Below are 18,448 nucleotides of genomic sequence, written 5' to 3'. Positions count from 1 at the left end.
TCACACGTAAAGCACGGTCCTCGCACTTTTTCAAATTTACCTATTTTCCCTGTTTCTAAAAAAAATAACAAATTTCATTCCTCAAACCCAAAAACGTTTCCTTTCCATCCTTTATACCCATACGGCCGTACAATATTTGCATTGTGACTGCTAAACCAAGCAAAAACAAAGAAAAAGCACAGTTACACATTGCATCAAGTGGCGCTAACAAGAGGAAGAGGGCAGCAGCGGTAATAGCGCAGACACACCAAATTTAGCGAAGTCCTCAACCATTTGTGCGATCCTTCTGCCAGAAAAATTTGACACATAGATAGCGCTCCAAGCAGTAAGAAGGCGTTGTTCCTAAGCAATAACAGGTGGGCATTCCCACTACTTAGGACTGATAGCGGCAGGCTAACCACCTACCCTGTCAGAAGTCAAATGGATTAATGAAACCAATGCAAGTCTTGTCGAGGCACTATGCGAGAGGAGTGAACAAGAATAAAAAAAAACAAAGAATAGGTTAACTGGTAGCTTTACTCTCAGAGTAAGTAGTGATCCGATCTGCCGCTCGGGTGAGTTCCTAGCTCACAAGGCCGCCTGTTCAGCTACTAGCTTCGCCTGAAAGCCACTGCAGTGGTCAGGTTGCCATGCAATAAAGCTCAGCGGCAGCACTTCTGAGTGAATGCCATTGCGGACCCAGATATTTCGTCTTTAGCAGTCGGTGAAGATAACCCTGGTTCAAGGTCTTTAATGTTATCCCAGTAAAATCTTTCTGAGCTTACTATAGAAAAATTATTTTCAGAGCTGCAATTACTGAAACAGAAAAACTCAGCTGCCTATGTATTCGTTTTTAGAATTTTCGAATGCCCAAATCTGAAGTATTTCCAGTGTAGGCATACATTTAGTTGGATTGCCATGCAATTTGTTTAAAATTTGTCGCAAATTTATGTAGTGAGAAGATCGAATAGAAACTCAAGAGTCTGGTTAGGGATAGGTACCAAATTTTAGGTCAATCGGTTGAAAACTGTTTAAGTTAAGAGAAACGCAAAAAAGGTAAAAAAACACTATGCGCTCTCTGACAATTTCACAATGCAACAAAATGAACAAAAATCGAAGAATAAAATAATTTTTATTACTTAAAATATAAAGGATGGTTAAATTTCAAGGGCCGCTGTTGAATGTGCACCACACCTAAACGTCAACGACACCGTTGGATTTCTTTCTTTGGGGTTATTTAAAAGAAAGGTGTACGTCGATAGGCCAGCAACAATTCAAGAGCTAAAGGATGAGATAATTCGGCACATTAACGGCATAGAACCTCAATTATGCCTCAGCGTCATCGAAAATTCGGACCATCGGATGGAGGTGTGCCGCTGAGACCGCGGCGGCTATTTGGCCAATATTTTGTTCCGTACATAATTGAGAGATACCAATATTATCATAATGAAGAGAAATGACAATAATTTCCTAAAAAAATTGTATTTTATTCAAAATCAACATCGGCCCTTGAAACACCGGCCCCTGAAACTTAACCACAATTTATTATGATTGCCTTAACAACTACTAATTCATACCCCTACGATTTCTTTGCATACATCTCCCGTTGCAAAGTTAATAACACACCAAAGATTTTCATACTACCAACAGAAATTATATAAAATTCAAACTTTGTACAAAATTTTCCTAAAAATTTTAAATCAGAATTTTCCATACTTTTTAATCAGAGTTTTTAGAACTTTTTTGTGTATACAGTTTCACAGCTCCTGTAATTTTATACAAAAAAGTACAAGTTTCAAATGGCATCAAAATATCACTGACTTTTTGTTGTTCTTTTCTTTGATTTTTGTTTGTTAACATTGCTAGGCTTTTTCTTCCATAAAAAATACAGGATTGGATTTTTTTGTTTTAAGATTCAAAAATGTTTTAGACAGGGCAATGCTTTGGTTTATACTTTTTGTTTTAAGAGTTAAGAAATTATTGATGTTTTTCACCGATAGTTTTTAGTCAAGAACAAGTTAAAATTTGATTTTTATTTTCTCAATCAAACATATAAGTTAAAATCTAACTGAGGCTTTAGTTTTTTATCGTTTTTAGTTTTTTGTTTTCGTTTTGCTAAAAATATATAAGTTAAAATATAACTTTCTTGTGCTTCTTCTCGTGAAGAATAAAAAATAAGATTTAAGTGTTATTTTTGATTGAAAAATATCGACCGGGAATTGGGAAAAGGTTTTTATTATAAAGAACTAGCAATAGCGAAGGAGAGGCTAACAAACATTAGATTACTACATACAAATACTAAATATAGAAATTCTTTCCAACTGACTTTTTGAAAGGAAACTTCGAAAACAACTGTTATTTGGATGGTGGTGGGTGATTTTAGATAAGAAGTTCATATAAAATGAGAATTGTAAGTTGGCATTGTACGTGGCAAGAAATGGACTAGAAATGAGATCAATTGTTGGGACTAATGAAGGAAATAGTTGGTAAAATAAGTGCTTTCTGATTTCCCCTAACATATCAGAAAAGTATTATGAGACCTCAGTGCCAAATAACTTTGTCATCTTGTTGCACTGTGTTATATAGTTAATTTTATTGGAAATATCTTAAAATATTTCTAAAAATATGGACATACCTTAAAATTATAGAAAACTAAATAAAAACGATTTTTTGATCGTTTCTAGAAGAAAAAATATTTTCTGAAATAATATTTTACTGAAATAATATTTTTCTGAAATAATTTTTTCTGAAATAATTTTTTTTTTGAAATATTTTTTTATAATAATTTATTTCAAAAAACTTTTTTATTGAATAATAATTACAATATTTTTTTAGTAGAATTTATCAAGAAATACCAAAACCAGCCTGTCAGTTTGTGCTATCAGCGCGTACCATTAATTACCTTTTTCTTTCACTTTTTCATTACATCCTTTTCACTCTCTTACAGAAGTGAACAAATGTTGAGCTACGCTACATTCCAATTATTTCCTTAATATTTTTTAATAATCATCTGTTAATAACGTCAATTTAACACTTTTCTTCTTTCGTTCCAACTCATTCAATTTTACTGCAGACACTAGTTGGAAGTAATAAATCATTTTGCTTTTGCTCATTTGCATAACACATGCTTGTATGTGTGTATGTATGTACGTAGTATCGAGTTTAATGTTCCAGTGAGTATGTTCGACTACACTCAAACATCTTCCCAATGAAGGCCTCTGCACTCGCATACGTGCATGTGTGCACTTTTGTATTTTTTGCATTTTCTGCACTTCCTTTCGCTTTTCGTTGTGCTCTTAATTGCTCATTTTTCACATTTTACGTTTTAGTTACGCACTTGGCTAATATTTAGTTTGTTGCTTAAGTCTTCGGTTTTGTCACCGCACACCGCTGTTGAGGTGCTCCAAGATGGTAGTGATGATGATGCTGCTGCATCACCGCTGGTTGTTTGTTGATGTTGTCTGCTGATGTTGCGTAAGGTAGGAAGCTGAAGAGTGCCAACCATGGCTTTAATTAAATTTAACGGTTGTGGAAAATAAATTAGAGAAATAATTAAAGAAAGTTAGATGGGTTAGGAGCAAAAATTGTATCTATTTAATTTTCCCCTTAGGCTGCGATTTTTAATTTATGCAATGCTGTGTCTAATTAGTGTAGCTTTGTTTTTTTATTAAGCCGGTGGGAAAACCGAAATATTTTAGTTTATTAATTTTAGCACTAATTATTCTTGAAATTTCCAATATGTCGTATTGTATGGAAGAACAAACCCCAAAAGATCACTTCAAATGTATTGGCTTTTCTATCATAAACATTCAAATGTGCCATGTGTGTTAATATGGTCCACGCACCTCAAAAAACACTGAGATTTTTCAAAGAAATATATTTTTATTTATTTATTGATTTATTTACAAGAGAACCAACTATAAGTAGTTGATACACTGAGATAATAAACACTGCCTGTTAAGGCCTTCGCCTTACGTTGTATACAAAATTGGTTTACAAACTGATTTAATAATAGATACCTTATGCCTATGGAAATGTCTGCAATATTACATAGTTTAATAAATTTGTTAATAGCACTGATGTTTTCATAGGTGGTAGCTTTAAGAAGGTTGGATGGTTGAAGATTCCCGAATAAAATTTTTCTGAATTGGTCCAAACCAGGACATTCATCTAGGATGTGAATAACAGTTAGGGAGCTTGAGTTACACTGTGTTTATGTGTTTATGTTTACGGTATTATGTTTAACAGCGAAGTATTTAGCCACATGCTTACGAATATTTTTCGTTGTAATAAACGTTAACAGTTCCAGTGGTTCTCTGGCTGCTTCTTTAGCCCGCACGTCTGCTAGGTGATTGCCCTGGATACCAGCGTGACCCGGAACCCATATAATTTTTATTGTGCTTTTGCAGCGATATAGGATATCGCGAATATTGTCTATGGGGATTGAATTATTTCTCGTGTTTAGGAAAGCCTCTATTGCCGATTTACTGTGTGTGCAAATTATACATTTTGTATCTGATCGCGAGACGAAGGAAACCGCTTCATGCAGTGCCGCTGCCTCTGCTGTGTATATAGAGCAGTACTGTGCCAAAGCGCCAATTTTTATGGTGGTATTCTGGTCGCCTGTGACTGCAAACGTAGTGTGGGTATCTGATTTGGAGCCGTCGGTATATATAAATTCACATTCTGACTTGCAAGGCTCAGCGCATTCGTTAAATATTTGGTTTTTCTATCATAAACATTCAAATGTGACTGATATATATTTTCATATTTTAAATATATATTTATGTATGTTAATATGGTCCACGCACCTCAAAAAAACACTGAGATTTTTCAAAGAAATATATACAAATGGTAAAAAAGCTAGTGATAAAGTTTCTCCATACAAATGAAGTGGCTTCAAAAGGAAAAAAAAAAATTAATGTAAAATTTTATGGTCATAATTTTTACTAATTTTTTGCCAATCATGCCAATGGTACAAAATTAATCACCCAATTGTGGTTTGAATAATTTTTCTTACTAATAGGATTTTAATTTAGTCATAATTCTCCATATCTTTACTAAAAACTTACAAAACACTTCAGTTTTTTTCAGTGAGACAAAACACTTCTGTATACAATAAAAGTGTAATATTATTTTTGTAGTACATCTTCGTAAAAACAACCCTTATTTACTTCAAATGTGAATATACAAGGTGGCGCACAAATAAAAGCGAAAATAATTTTGAATGATGGAAATCTTTATTTTGACCGTTACACGCTCATTTGCTCTTCTGATTGTATACAGCAGCTGTTCTTCTTCTTCTTAATTGGCGTGATAACCGCTTACGCGATTTTGGCCGGCAGCTGTTCATAAACATCAAATATAAAATGAAGTGCGGCAATTTGCAAAGGGTTTAAATATCGCATAATAATAACAATCATCGCTCGTCAGGCAAAGGCGAAGCAACGAGTGCATTTCTACATAAAAAAGTAAGACCCAGAACTAAAAAAAATGTACTATTCGCAACTCATTTGAGGAAAGTCTAAGTTTGACACGAAATTGCCAAATTATGTGCCATTCTGTCGAATTAATTTCGCTAAAGTACTACACCCGTCCATTTTATATGTTACGCCTCGCAACACATTCGTCTATTAAGATTTGTATCTGCAGCAAAAGTAAACTCAGGAAACATTGCAATAAAAGATGATAGATAAAGTAAAAGTTGAATTGCCAAATAGAGAATAGAAAGAAACCGACAATTAAAACATTTCGGCCACTTCAAATTCAAAGACATGATTGTTGCGCTTGCTGAGCTGAATATCAGATTCAGAAAGCGCATTTAAGTACAACTGAGTAATAAAAAACTGGATCTTGTAAATTTTTTCTTTGTTCTTCGCATATAGTATGCTAATTGCTTTTGAACATATTCGGTGGTTGGTGCTTCTTCTTATTGTAGAATGACTTATATGTATCTTAATCAAGATAATTGGCGGACAGAAAAGGCCAAAACTTCTTCGTGATGTAAAATTAGCTAAGAAATAATTATTTCGTATTTGATACATTCCTGTACATATCTGGCGACGTTTAAATAATACCGCAAATCGAGTTATTAATTAATTTAAATAATTTTTTTCTTTTTCTTTGATATTTTAAAAATGTTAAAATAGAAATATTTTGAAGAAAAATTCAGAAAAACATTTGACTTATACAGGGTTGCCCATATTCGATGGACCCATGTGTTTTTTTTTTTAAATCAAAGAAAAACACAATTTTTTTTATGTTGACGATAATAATCATTTGATTTGGTTTAAATAGATTTGTTGACATCACTTTTTAAATATGATATCTCTCAAATGGCCGCCTTGAGTCTGTACGGCGTATTGTGCCCGTTTTGCAGCATTTTCCATAGTTTTAGCTAACATTTCGGCTGGAATAGCGGCTATTTCCTCACGGATGTTGTTCTTGAGCTCTTCTATGCTCTTTGGCTTATTAATATAAACCTTTGATTTTAAATATCCCCACAAGAAGAAGTCAGGTGGCGTTGAATCGGGCGAAGCGGTGGCCAGTCAAAATTGCCATTTTTCGACATCAAACGACGAGGAAACAATTTCTTCAAAAAATCGATTGTGGTGCGAACTGTGTGTGGTGGAGCGCCGTGTTGTTGAAACCAGAACTGCTTCATACGCTTTCGACGAATAATTGGCATCACAAAAGTGGTTATCATATCGCGATAACGCTCCTGATTGACGGTAACAGCTTGACCATCTTCATTTTCGAAGAAAAACGGCCCAATAATCGTTTTCGCACTAACGCCGCACCAAACGGTGACGTTTTCGTCGTAAAGAGGTACCTCTTTAATTTCGTGAGGATTTTCAGTGGCGCTAATACGGCAATTTTGCTTGTTTACCTTCCCATTTAATAAGAAATGAGCCTCATCGGACATGATGATTTTGTTCTTCTTCTTCTTCTTCTTCTTCTTCTTCTTTTGACTTCTTTTGTTGAATGTAAATTTCAACAATTTGGGGCGCTCGCGTGGCGTGTACTGTTCCATGGTAAAAATCTGTTTGGACTGACGCTTCCAGCGCGATATGTCATTAAGCAATCTGACGTCATTGTGAAAAGTTACAGGGTTGCTGGATGGGTCCGTCGAATATGGGCAACCCTGTATAACACGAATTGTGTGTAGGGTTAATTCTCAAAAACAAAAATTGCATTAAACATTTTTTTCGAATATAACTTTTTAATAGGTAGGAAAATTATAATTTTTTACCCCAGATTAGTTTTAAAAAATATGTCAAATTATGTTATGTTGTATGACACTCATCAGCATAGGTTATTTTTTACAGTAAATATAAGCAGCGCACAAAACCCGCATGCGGAATTTGTAAAAAAAAATCTATAACCTGAAATGGGCTTAAAAGCAGATAAATGAATGCTACGTAATGGGCAATGAAAGGTGAGTGCTTTCCGACTTTTCTCACCAACCTTACCAAGAGTAAATTTTTCATAACTACGACACTATTAATATAAAAACTTACTTAAAAAGTGCTTACAAAAGAAATTTCGGCCACTTTTACGTCATCATTGCGTGCCTACATTCCTTTGATCTGATCTCGCCGCATGCCATTGCAATAAAGTTGCTCTTAAGTGGTACGAGAAAAATTATATTGAAGAATAGAAACGTAACCTCCCGATTGTCCAGAACTTCAAAAATTTGATAGATATTTCGCTCAAGAGATATCAAAGATTCTGAATGTAACTGGCATACAACAAGTCAAAAGATGCAAGACGCTACCGTTAAGGTTCCAATTGGAAGTATTCCAGCGAAAATCACAAGAATTTAACACATCATAACCAGTTTTTCTAATCGAAGTTAAATGATCATAACTCGCTTTAAAATTGGTTTCAGAAATTATACATTTTTTGAAAATCGGCGAAGTGGTTGTTGAGTTGTTTTTTTTTTTAAATGCACCAATTTCTGATGACTCATCTGCGCTACCCTAGAACTTGGTTAGTTTGCCTACAAATTATTTCACAAGAGAATCGCAGTGGCTCACTATAACACCCTGGTCCCCTTATAAGACTTGGTCGACTTAAAGGACTGTGCACATCTTCGGAACAACCGATCTCCAGCCTTGGCCGAACTCTTTCTATTTGTGGCGTAGATCTTGTTGTTGTTCCACAAATGACTCTAAGCAATCCAAAAAAATCGTTCAGTCGCATTATTGCAAGCCCCATTCCATTATGGATGGAACTTGTTGCAATTGCAAGCCTGATAAGGCAAGGCTGAGTTTTCGAATTCTTAATGCGGTTTTCAAATAAAGCAATTGACTAGCAAAAAAAAAATGATTGAAAATCAACATTTTTTCGGGCCTCTGACTATCCCTAATCCCTTAAGGAATCTTTTAAATTATGAAATGTGTTTAAAAATATCACTCAATTGCCATAAAAAGAAATAAAATCTTACCGAAGAAACTTGTCTCTTATAACTATTTCCTTCAAGAAACTCAAATTTCAAACAAACGCTCGTTAACACATTTAAATATACATTATACGTCAAGAAAATATTATGCAGCTGTTTTAGAAAAAAAAAATTATTATGTTGGTTCGTGCCATATATCTATTTCGCTTAGTTTATCTAATCTTAACCGAGGGCTCCAAAAAGATTTGTTATCTTATTAAGGTAACCAAGCATGGACATTGCAACTGGGACTAAGAGTGCCACTGCCCCTAATTTAAAATTATATTTGGATATAAAAGATGTGTATTAGAGATTAGGTTTATTAAGAGGTACTGGAGGTAGTGACACATACATTTACATACTACACACATATATACACTAAAAATGTTTTCTTAGAGATTTTGATATTTTTTATAGGAACTGGAAAACTCTTAAAATTAAAAACCGAGTCACTATAAAAAATAGTTGATATATTTTTTATTAAAGAGGGAGCCAGCTTTAGAGGCTTCAAAAAATCGATTTTTTCGTGTTTTTTTTTTTGGGAAGGAAAGAAATATTCGATTGAAATGAAACTTTCATGTTTTATTGTTATATATTTCAACAGTCTTCTCAAATTTTTTCATTAAAATAATGTCATGTTATGCCTGGTGCAAGCATTTTGCCTAGGCGCCTCGAGTGCAAATGTGTCATGCGGCCGGAAAGATGCAGGTCGCAATTTTCATCTGAAGCCAAAAACCCAAACAATTTTTTATTTTAATAGTATACAATAGCTTCTAACTAAACCAAGAAAATTAAACAAAAAGTGAGAAATTCAACAATTTTTCGCTAATTAAAAAAAAATAATTTTTTTTGGAAAAACAAATTCACTTTAGATTGTTTAAAATTATTAACCCTTAACATTTTAAGGTTTTTTAGTTTCAACTAGAAGAAAATTTAATTCCGAATACAATCAATGTAATCTCCTTTCGATAGGACGTTTAACTTTTTCCCTATCTTTCCCACCAATTGGGAAAAATCGTAAAAATAAAAAGCCGAGAAATCGCACTTCGAACGATGCGGCCGCTCATATACCTGCTCGACGCTTGCTCACAATTTCTTCTGTAACTCCGAAAATTTTTGAATTTGCTTCTGAAATTTCGGGAAGACATTTATGCAAAAAAAAAATCGATTTTTTGAAGTCTCTAAGGCAGGCTCCTCCTTAATAATATAAGATAGTATATAATAAAGTATGAATATAATATTTGGACGGGAAATTAAAGGAGAAGATTAAATAACACCGCTATGCGAACATTTTCTACAAATTACAGGCTAAGTGCATGTTTCCCCGTAGGAATTCAATTACTATTGTTATTAGAGACTATGGCGTCGGTTTTGCGCTCATAGTGTCGAAGTTAATAGTAGCAACTCAATAGTAATGTTCAAAGCGTAGACGGCACATGGTCATAGAACTGTTTTTTGATCATAGCACAAACTAAAGGATAGCATAAAAGAAATCAAATATTTTGGGTTTTTGGTCTTCGTAATGTACATACATACATACACATTCATTAAATTAGGTTAAACGCCTATTAACCGGCTAGATGAGTTATTTTTACAGCTCAACCTCAAACATGAACCTGCCACTAACTAAGATTTTTCCATAAAATAACAAATAAAGTAGAAATTTTTTAGGAAAAAATTGCAATTTTACGCTTCGACTAAGTTAACTGTGTGGAAAGAAATGCAACGAAAAAAAAACTGAGAAAACAATATTTATTTTCGCTCAAAAGAAAATGGCTTTTAAAGTGCCGTTATAAGTATGTATGTATATGTATGTATGTACTGACGGACCCTTCTGCAGGTCAAATGTATTTATTACGTGCAATATATGCACATACTTACATATAATCATATGTTTGCTTGTGAAAACCTTAATGACTAGAAAAATTGCTACGAGTTAACGGTCAATATAATTTTGTGTGCAATTTTCACTAGAAAAGTAATAAAAAGCACAAGCATGAAGTACAAAATGGGGAAGAAAATTAAAGGCAAAACAAAAATGCAAACAGAGGTTTCTCTCTGCCGTACAGCGCAACCCAGGCGATCACGTAATACACGTATTTATGTGTATGTGCTTGTGATCACACATTCGCACATATGCAGATCTTATATTTGATGCGCTGAATGCAAACAATTTCACACCAATTTTTTCGACCGCGACCAAAGATGAGTTAGTATTGTGGAAATGATTTTCCAGACACGATAATAATAGAAATTATGACAAGCAAAACAACAGACACGCAGATATGCAGACATACACACATACAGGCAAAAAAAAAATTACATACTAGGCATGTCAGTTTTGTTGATTTCTAGAGTGCCGGGATTTTCGGCATCTCGGTGTTGATATTTCGGAATACCGAAACTAGGTCCGGGGTGTAGATATTCACTATTTGGACTATTTTAACTAGAAAAAATTCCAATAATATTGCTAAAGAGGCCACTTACCATGTTAAGTAAAGGGCGGTTAACTTTCAAGGGCCGGTGTTGATTTCGAATAAAATACAATTTTGTTTATAAATTATCCTCATTTCTCCTTATTATGACAATATTGGTATAGCTCGATTACGCATGAAGCAAAATATTGGCCAAATTGCCGCCGCGGCCTCGGCGGCACACCTCCAAAGACCACTAAATGCAAATAGGTTCTAATCTAAAGGGTGGTTAAGTTTCAAAGGCCGATATTGGTTTTGAATCAAATACAATTTTTTTCAGAAATTATTATCATTTCTCTTTATTATGACAATACTGGTATAGCTCAATTACGCATAAAACACAATATTGACCAAATAGCCGCCGCGGCCTCGGCGGCACACCTCCATCGGATGGTCCAAATTTTCGATGACGCTGAGGCATAATTGAGGTTCTATGCCGGTAATGTGCCGAATTATCTCATCCTTTAGCTCTTGAATTGTTGCTGGCTTATCGACGTACACCTTTTCTTTCAAATAACCCCAAAGAAAGAAGTGGAACGGTGTCGTTGACGTTTAGGTGTGGTTCACATTCAACATTGGCCCTTGAAATTTAACCACCCTTTATAATAAATAAATGCATTTTCAATATTATTGTTAGTTAAAGTGAAAATATTAGTTCAGGGAAAAACAAATCCCTTATTTTTGCGTAAAATTCAAAACCTTATTTAAGATGTTTCGGATTGTCCAATTTGGGTCAAATATGCACCGTTTTGTTGCATGATTTGTTGCCATTTCAAAGGTAGCTTCATAATGCCTCACTGGATTGGATTGGTGTCTCGGTGCTTATTGGCGCAAAACTCCAGTAATCGATTTTCAGATTCTTCTCTTGATACCAATTTTTTAACACTTAGACAGGTTTGCAATGAGAGAAAAAGTTGGCAATCGCTTGGTGCCAGGTTCGGATAATATGGCGCAAGCACAAAAGCTTCCCAACCCAGCTCCCAGAGCTTGTGGCGAGCCACTACAGGCGTGTATGGCCTTGCGGAGTACTAATAAAATACAACACCGCTTGTGTTAACCAATTCTGGCCGTTTCTGGTCAATCGCTTCAAATGGTCCAGTTGTTTGCAGTAAATAACTGAATTTAGTGTTGCGGCAGCAACTCATAATAAAAATTCCTTTCAAATCCCACCAAATGCATAGCAGAACCTTCCTGGCCATTTGTGCTGGTTTGTCCACCATTTGAGCTGCTTTGATCGCGATCGTTTTCGCACAATATTATCGTATGTGATCCATTTCACATCCCCAGACATCATCATCATCATCATATTGGCATATACAGTCCGAGGTGGACCCTTGCTACCTCTACAATACGTCTTCATTCTTCTTGACGGCCCGCTTTCGCTCTATGTTGTGAGATTCTCATCCTACGTATGTAGTCTTCTACGTCTTGCAACCATCGGCGCCTTAACCGGTCTCTCCTTCTTGCTTCTTCAGAATTTGCTTCGAAAACTATTTTGATCTACCTTTCGCTGCTGATTCTTAAGACGTGTCCGTGCCATCGTAATCTTTGCAACTTTACAAACCGCGTTACATTTCGCCCCGCAATTTACTGTGTACCGGTACCGTTTTCTAATCGTAAAGGGCCTAATATTTTTCTGAGAATTTTTCTTTCAAATCTCTTTTGTAATTTCACGTCATTAACTTTAAGTACCCATGTTTTACTGCCGTAGGTGAGCAACGGTCTTATTATTGTTTTGTACAATTGGAGTTTTTGTTCCTTTGATATCAATGAAGACTTCATAAGTCTGATATGGCCAAAGTATGCTCGTTTAGCTGCCTTGTACTGATAAGAACGAATTCTTTATTTTTTATTTAAAAATTGGAAAAGTAATGAATTACAATCACAATGAATTAAAAATCATTAGCGACTAGGCCATCAGCTTAGAACGAATTCTTATTTATGCTGAGTACAACGCCTAAGTATTTAAATTCTTGCATGATATCATAAAAGGATCGTGTCATGTATTTCGTCTTTTCTTCTTTATCTTGAGGTCCACTGGTCTTGTAGCTTGTACTAGCCGCATGAAAACGTTTAAAGAACCTGCCTATTCCTCGCAAGAATCACAATTTCCATATCCCTTGATTTATCCTAGCCACATAAAAACGTTTGAAGAGCCTCTCTATTTTTCACAATAATCAAAATTTCCATATCTCCCGTCACCATCCGTTTAATAAATGGGTTGATTTCACTCCGTTTGGCCAAGGCTTCGCAGAGAGAAATTCGATTCATCATGTTTTTTGGTGTTAATTGGCATCGAGCTTTTTTTTGAACTCAGTTTTACGCAAATGATATAAAATTGTTTCATGGTCGATCTTTAGCTCCTGGGCGATGCTACAACTATAACATTCCGGTCAACTTTGACCATTTCTGTGATTTTATCAACTTTATCGAAATCTTTTTAAGCATCAAAAATTTCTGAATTTTCGTGAACTTGCAGGATCCCGCGATTCCGGGACTGTCAGCACTATTACATATAGTATACAAACATAATCACTTGCTAAGCTCTTTTATTCGCACGAATATATGCTGCTGTGTTTTTTTTTTTTGTCATGCCGCCGCTCGTCTGGTGACTAGCTGGTGTGTTGCCTGTGTGTCTGAGTGACGGCTTCTGTGACTATTAATTTGACAGTTTGGCTCACGTACTTATACAAATATACTGGCTAGATATTTGAGCATACGCACAAAATCTGAAACCGGAGGGTTATAAATCACACTTTAATAAACATCATTAACGTCACAGTAATAACGCTGACAAAGCGCAAGAAGCCAGGAAATCACACAACGCCCAGCAGCTGTAAGCCCCCAGCAAATATTTCTAGTTTTTTTTAGATTTCTTTTTTTTTTTAGTTTTTGCTGTGATCGGTCATCAGCGGCAGCCCTAACAGTTATTAAAGCTTCTCGCGGCAATAATTTTGTGGCAAATCCAGTGGAGTCGACACGCCACCTAACAACAACCCATCATAATTATCCACAGATAATCAACTTTATTGGGTGTAATAAACAAGAACCGCGCAGCGTGCCAGTTAGGAATAGATACATACTTACGTACAATTTAGTCACATAAGATAGAATATTCTGTATGTTCATATAAGCAAAAATGAGCTTCATTGTTACAGACAAAAAAGTCATAAAAAAGGGTGGTTAAGTTTTAAGGGCCGGTATTGATTTTGAATAAAATACAATTTTTTAAGGAAATTATTCTCTTTTCTCTTTATTATGATAATATTGGTATGACTCAATTACGGATAAAACAAAATATTGGCTGCGGCCTTGGTGGCACACTTCTATCCGATGGTCCAAATTTTCGATAACGCTGAGGCATAATTGAGGTTCACGGCATAGTGCCGAATTATCTCATTCTTTAGCTCTTGAATTGTTGCTGGCTTATCGACGTACCCCTCTTCTTTCAAATAACCTCAAAGAAAGAAGTCCAACGGTGTCAAATCACATGATCTTGGCGGCCAATTGACATCGCCGCGACGTGAGATTATTCGCCATCAAATTTTTCTCGCAAAAGAGCCATTGTTTCGTTAGCTGGGTGACAAGTGACACCATCTTGTTGAAACGACATATCGTCCACATACATATCTTCCAATTCGGGCCATAATCACCCTTTATGTACATTAAAATGTAAAACCCCTGGAGGGAACTAGTGCTGAACTCTTCTGGTTAGTGTGTTTCTGGTGAATTTTGAAGCAGAATAGTAAGAAGAATAGGTCACGTAACTGCTCTTCTCCTTTTAAGCAAAATGTGGATTATTACATGTTGATGATTTATGAAATCTCAATCGCTCTGGTTTGTCTCCCTGTACGATAGTTCCGAAGTAGCGTGAAATTTTACGTAGCAGATCTTGTAGGAACTCAAAAAGTTTGCGGAATAGAGGAGTTCAAGGATAGAGTGAACATTTCTTGTTATTTAATCTGCTTCACTTGACAACTTATTACAACTACGAAATACTAAGTTTCGGTTAAATCATCACATTAACATTTGAGAAAATGTTCGATAATCACGTCAATCGGGACAACATAGAAAAATTTTCAGATATTTATGAAAGAGACGTTTGTTCTGGGAAATATATTAATTTATAAGGAACATGCTTTATTTAAGCCAAGAGAGAGCCGAGAGTCAATCAAATGCGTAGAAAATATCAGCTATAGAGAAAACTAAATTTGGCGATTGAGATGCTTACTAAGCAAGGAGAAGCGCCACAATTGATTATGCAATAAATGGTGAAGCCCACGTCAACTCATCGTAGAGAATTTAATGGCTTAGTAAGATTTTAAAGGCACAGTATCCCTGCTAAGCCGAAATAAACATTGCCTTAGTACAATGATTTATGCTATAACGAGGCGCTGTCTTCTAGGCAGGCACGCTCAGAGGCTAGGCGCACAGGCACTTGACTTCTGCAGAAGTTGCCTAAACTAAGAAGAGGAAGAAAGTCGATATCGCACCTTCAGACCTCTTATTCACATCAAACAAAGCAATATTCAAGTCACCATTACCGTCAAACGCCCAGATTTATTGGAAAAAGAAGTCAAAAAATTGGACTGATCGAATATAGAGAGTAACTCGTAGACGCGGCGAACATATTTCGGATATCATATTCATAGAATGAATCCGAATAAAAAAAAGCATCCCACAATATTTCTGTTTTGAATTACCATTTTAAATTCCCAAGCTATTAACAAACACTCAATTTCGACTATTTTTCTACACTTCTTTCTGCGTTTCAAGCCACTTTTGAAACACCAGATTGCGTATCACTGCTTACACCTTTTTGTTTTTTTTGTGTTATTGTTTTGGCAACTAATTTTCGGGTGCTTCTAACGCTCATGTCCCCTTTTACTTATACATTTTCATGTCATAACATTGCGTACAATGGGAATGTACATTTTTTAAGTTGCACTGAAAATTTTCCACGTATTGGTTGCTTAATACGAGGAAGGAAACCAGCTCCAACTACAAGTGCCACGAATTTTATTACAAAGAAAGGAAAAGATAACACAATGAAGAAAAAAATAATATGTACATGTACATGAATGTAAATTTGGTATTTTTTTTTTTAGAAGTTTACATCTTATGGTGTAATTTCACGCGATGTGAATGCACACAAGGTGACTTCGCTACAATAGTTTTCATGGTGCTTTCTTTCTTGCGATTTGCTGGTTTGTGTAAAAAAGGTCTGGTTTCTTGTTTCTGCCTTTTTTATTTGTTTAAATTGTCATTGAAATATTGACAATCAAGCAAACGAGTTGCAAAAACAAAACGCATGTAATTGTTGTTACTGCTGTAACGAAGAAATCTTACATGAATTCGCCCGTATTTCACCTAACAATTTTCCCACGTCACCAAATTTAAATCATTTTTATTTTTCCGATTTTTTTTTGAATTCATATAAAAAAATATCCAAAATACGATAAAATCTGAAAAATACACAAAACAAAAATTTTTTTTTTAAATATACCTAACAACTTTTTTGAAAAATTTTATAAAAAAAAAGTACACATAACAAAAGTGAAACTTTCAAGGCAGACAAAGAAAGAAGGAGAGACCCAAGAGAGAATAAGAGAGAGAGAGAGAGAATTTTGCAGAGAATACACATTTGCATGAATACAAATAGACAAAATTTACCAAAAACGGAGAAGCGTCGATCGGTGTAGGTAAACGCCGTACACAAACCGTGGTAACAACGCGCACTACTCCGAGCGTTTATCACCCGTACAAACGCCGCGGTTTCAGAACCGCAGCAACGGCACAAATTACCGCAAGGTAATACCAATAAATCTGACGCCGGAATGGATAGCACTTTATAGTACGCACAAGCAGTAGCCAGGAAACGGAAATAAGCGCCAAAAAGTAGGCACAAAAAAAGCCAAAAAAATTGGGACCAAAAAAGCCCCAAACAGTTGGCACCAAGGAAATATAACGCCAAAAAGTAGACACCAAAAATATATTTCCTACAAGTTTGCACCAACAAACAAGCGCCAAAAAGGAGGCAATGTTATTTCTCACTAGAAATTAGCAACCACATGGAAAATCTCAGGAATATGTATCTTAGATATATACAAGGTATAGGTGTCTCTCTCCATTTCCTCTACGTTATATCTCTTTTCTCTCTCGCGGAACGAAAATGCCCAAAACGTTGTATGGCCTTGAAACTTTACTCTCCATTCTCGCCCGTCCATCGACGCCTAAGAAGTTTCACTTCAAAAGTTGTTAAAGAAACTAAAAAAAAATTTTTTCGAAAATGTTTTTAAGTATATTTCATTCTAAAAAGTTAAAAAAATATGAAAATATTAAAAAGAAAGCGATAATATTTCACTTCAAAAACATTAACCCAAAATTTTCAACATTAAGTAAATCTCGAAATCATGAAATTTTTTTTAAAGTGTGTCAAATTACCTCCTATTATACTCAAGGCTACCTATTCAAATAAACCGAAAATCAGACAAATTTAAGACAATGTTCAAAATGTTTGGCTCCTTTAACAAAGAGTCGCGTCCAACCCATTTCTCTGACCAAGATCGGTTAAAGAGTTTTTAAGAAATAAAGTTCACACGATCTAATTTTTGATTCCTAATAGCACCTGTAATATATTCGTTGTCAAAAAAAAAATGTACACTTTTTAAATAACCGGAATAGGCGGATCACAAACATATTTTTACTTTTTTTAGTTATTTATATATATACGTATATAATTGGGTGTTTAGCCGAACTTCTCCTCCTATTTGTGGTGTGCGCGTTGATGTTGTCCCACAAATGGAGGAAGCTACAGTTTCAAGCCGACTCCGAACGGTAGATATTTTTTTATGAGGAGCTTTTTTCATGGCATAGTTATTTACACACATTAATTTTAAATCATTTTTTACTAAAGCGCCAATTTCGGAATTCAAAGGCTCATATCTCGATTTCAGAGACTAACTTCGAAAATTAGAGAAATTACTTTTTTACTTATGATTCACTTTCTTAAAAAAATTGGTTTGGTCCAGTAGCCAGAAAACAAGTTAATTTCCCCGTAGAGTGTTACGGATTTATTCTTTCCCACAACTCGTAGATTAAAATGTCATTTACAAGTATAAACTAGAGAACAAAACACATACACATCTTAACTTAATCCTACTTAGACATCGGTGCCATCTCGCCTAAGGAAATGGCAAAATTCTTAAGCCATAAATAAATCAGTGAGGACTTGTGAATAGGTACCAACCAGTAGGCGAATACATGAGTGGAAGAAAATTCATCTTAATTCTAATCTAATCAACTTAATTCCAATCTTATCTAATCCATAAAATATAATCCAATATATTAAAGCTCTTCGTGTTTATTTAAATTAATGTTATACTTTCTCTATTTGTCTTTCAGGAACAACTTTTACTGAATAAGCGAAAGAACATTTCACATAAGTTAGAAGGTAAGTTGTGTGTTAAATTTAAATATTTATTTATTGATTTATTTATTTTCCATCTATCGTTTTACAATACCCTGCATGCATTTCAGAACTCCCAGCAAC

The 18,448-nt window shown here is 35.0% G+C and overlaps 2 protein-coding genes across 8 annotated transcripts in view; one reads left to right on the top strand and one right to left on the bottom strand.

The window, feature by feature from the left end:
- The window catches only part of LOC129249415 (pneumococcal serine-rich repeat protein), a 221,395-nt gene that overhangs the window by 90,247 nt on the left and 112,700 nt on the right, over nucleotides 1-18,448 (top strand). For all 7 annotated transcript variants that reach the window (XM_054889220.1, XM_054889224.1, XM_054889219.1 and 4 more), the window contains exon 3: nucleotides 18,301-18,349. The gene's annotated coding sequence lies outside the window, so the exon portion shown is untranslated. The remainder of the gene's footprint in view (nucleotides 1-18,300; nucleotides 18,350-18,448) is intronic.
- LOC129248683 (uncharacterized) overlaps nucleotides 3,305-18,448 on the bottom strand; it is a 42,997-nt gene continuing 27,853 nt past the window's right edge. The window contains exon 2 of the mRNA XM_054888312.1: nucleotides 3,305-3,466. Within this exon, the coding sequence (XP_054744287.1) occupies nucleotides 3,305-3,466 (162 nt within the window). The remainder of the gene's footprint in view (nucleotides 3,467-18,448) is intronic.

The sequence above is a fragment of the Anastrepha obliqua genome, chromosome 5 (genome assembly GCF_027943255.1).
Source record: "Anastrepha obliqua isolate idAnaObli1 chromosome 5, idAnaObli1_1.0, whole genome shotgun sequence".
NCBI lineage: Eukaryota > Metazoa > Arthropoda > Insecta > Diptera > Tephritidae > Anastrepha > Anastrepha obliqua.
The sequence above is the reverse complement of the archived record's forward strand: the minus strand, read 5'-3'. Positions and strand labels throughout refer to the sequence as shown.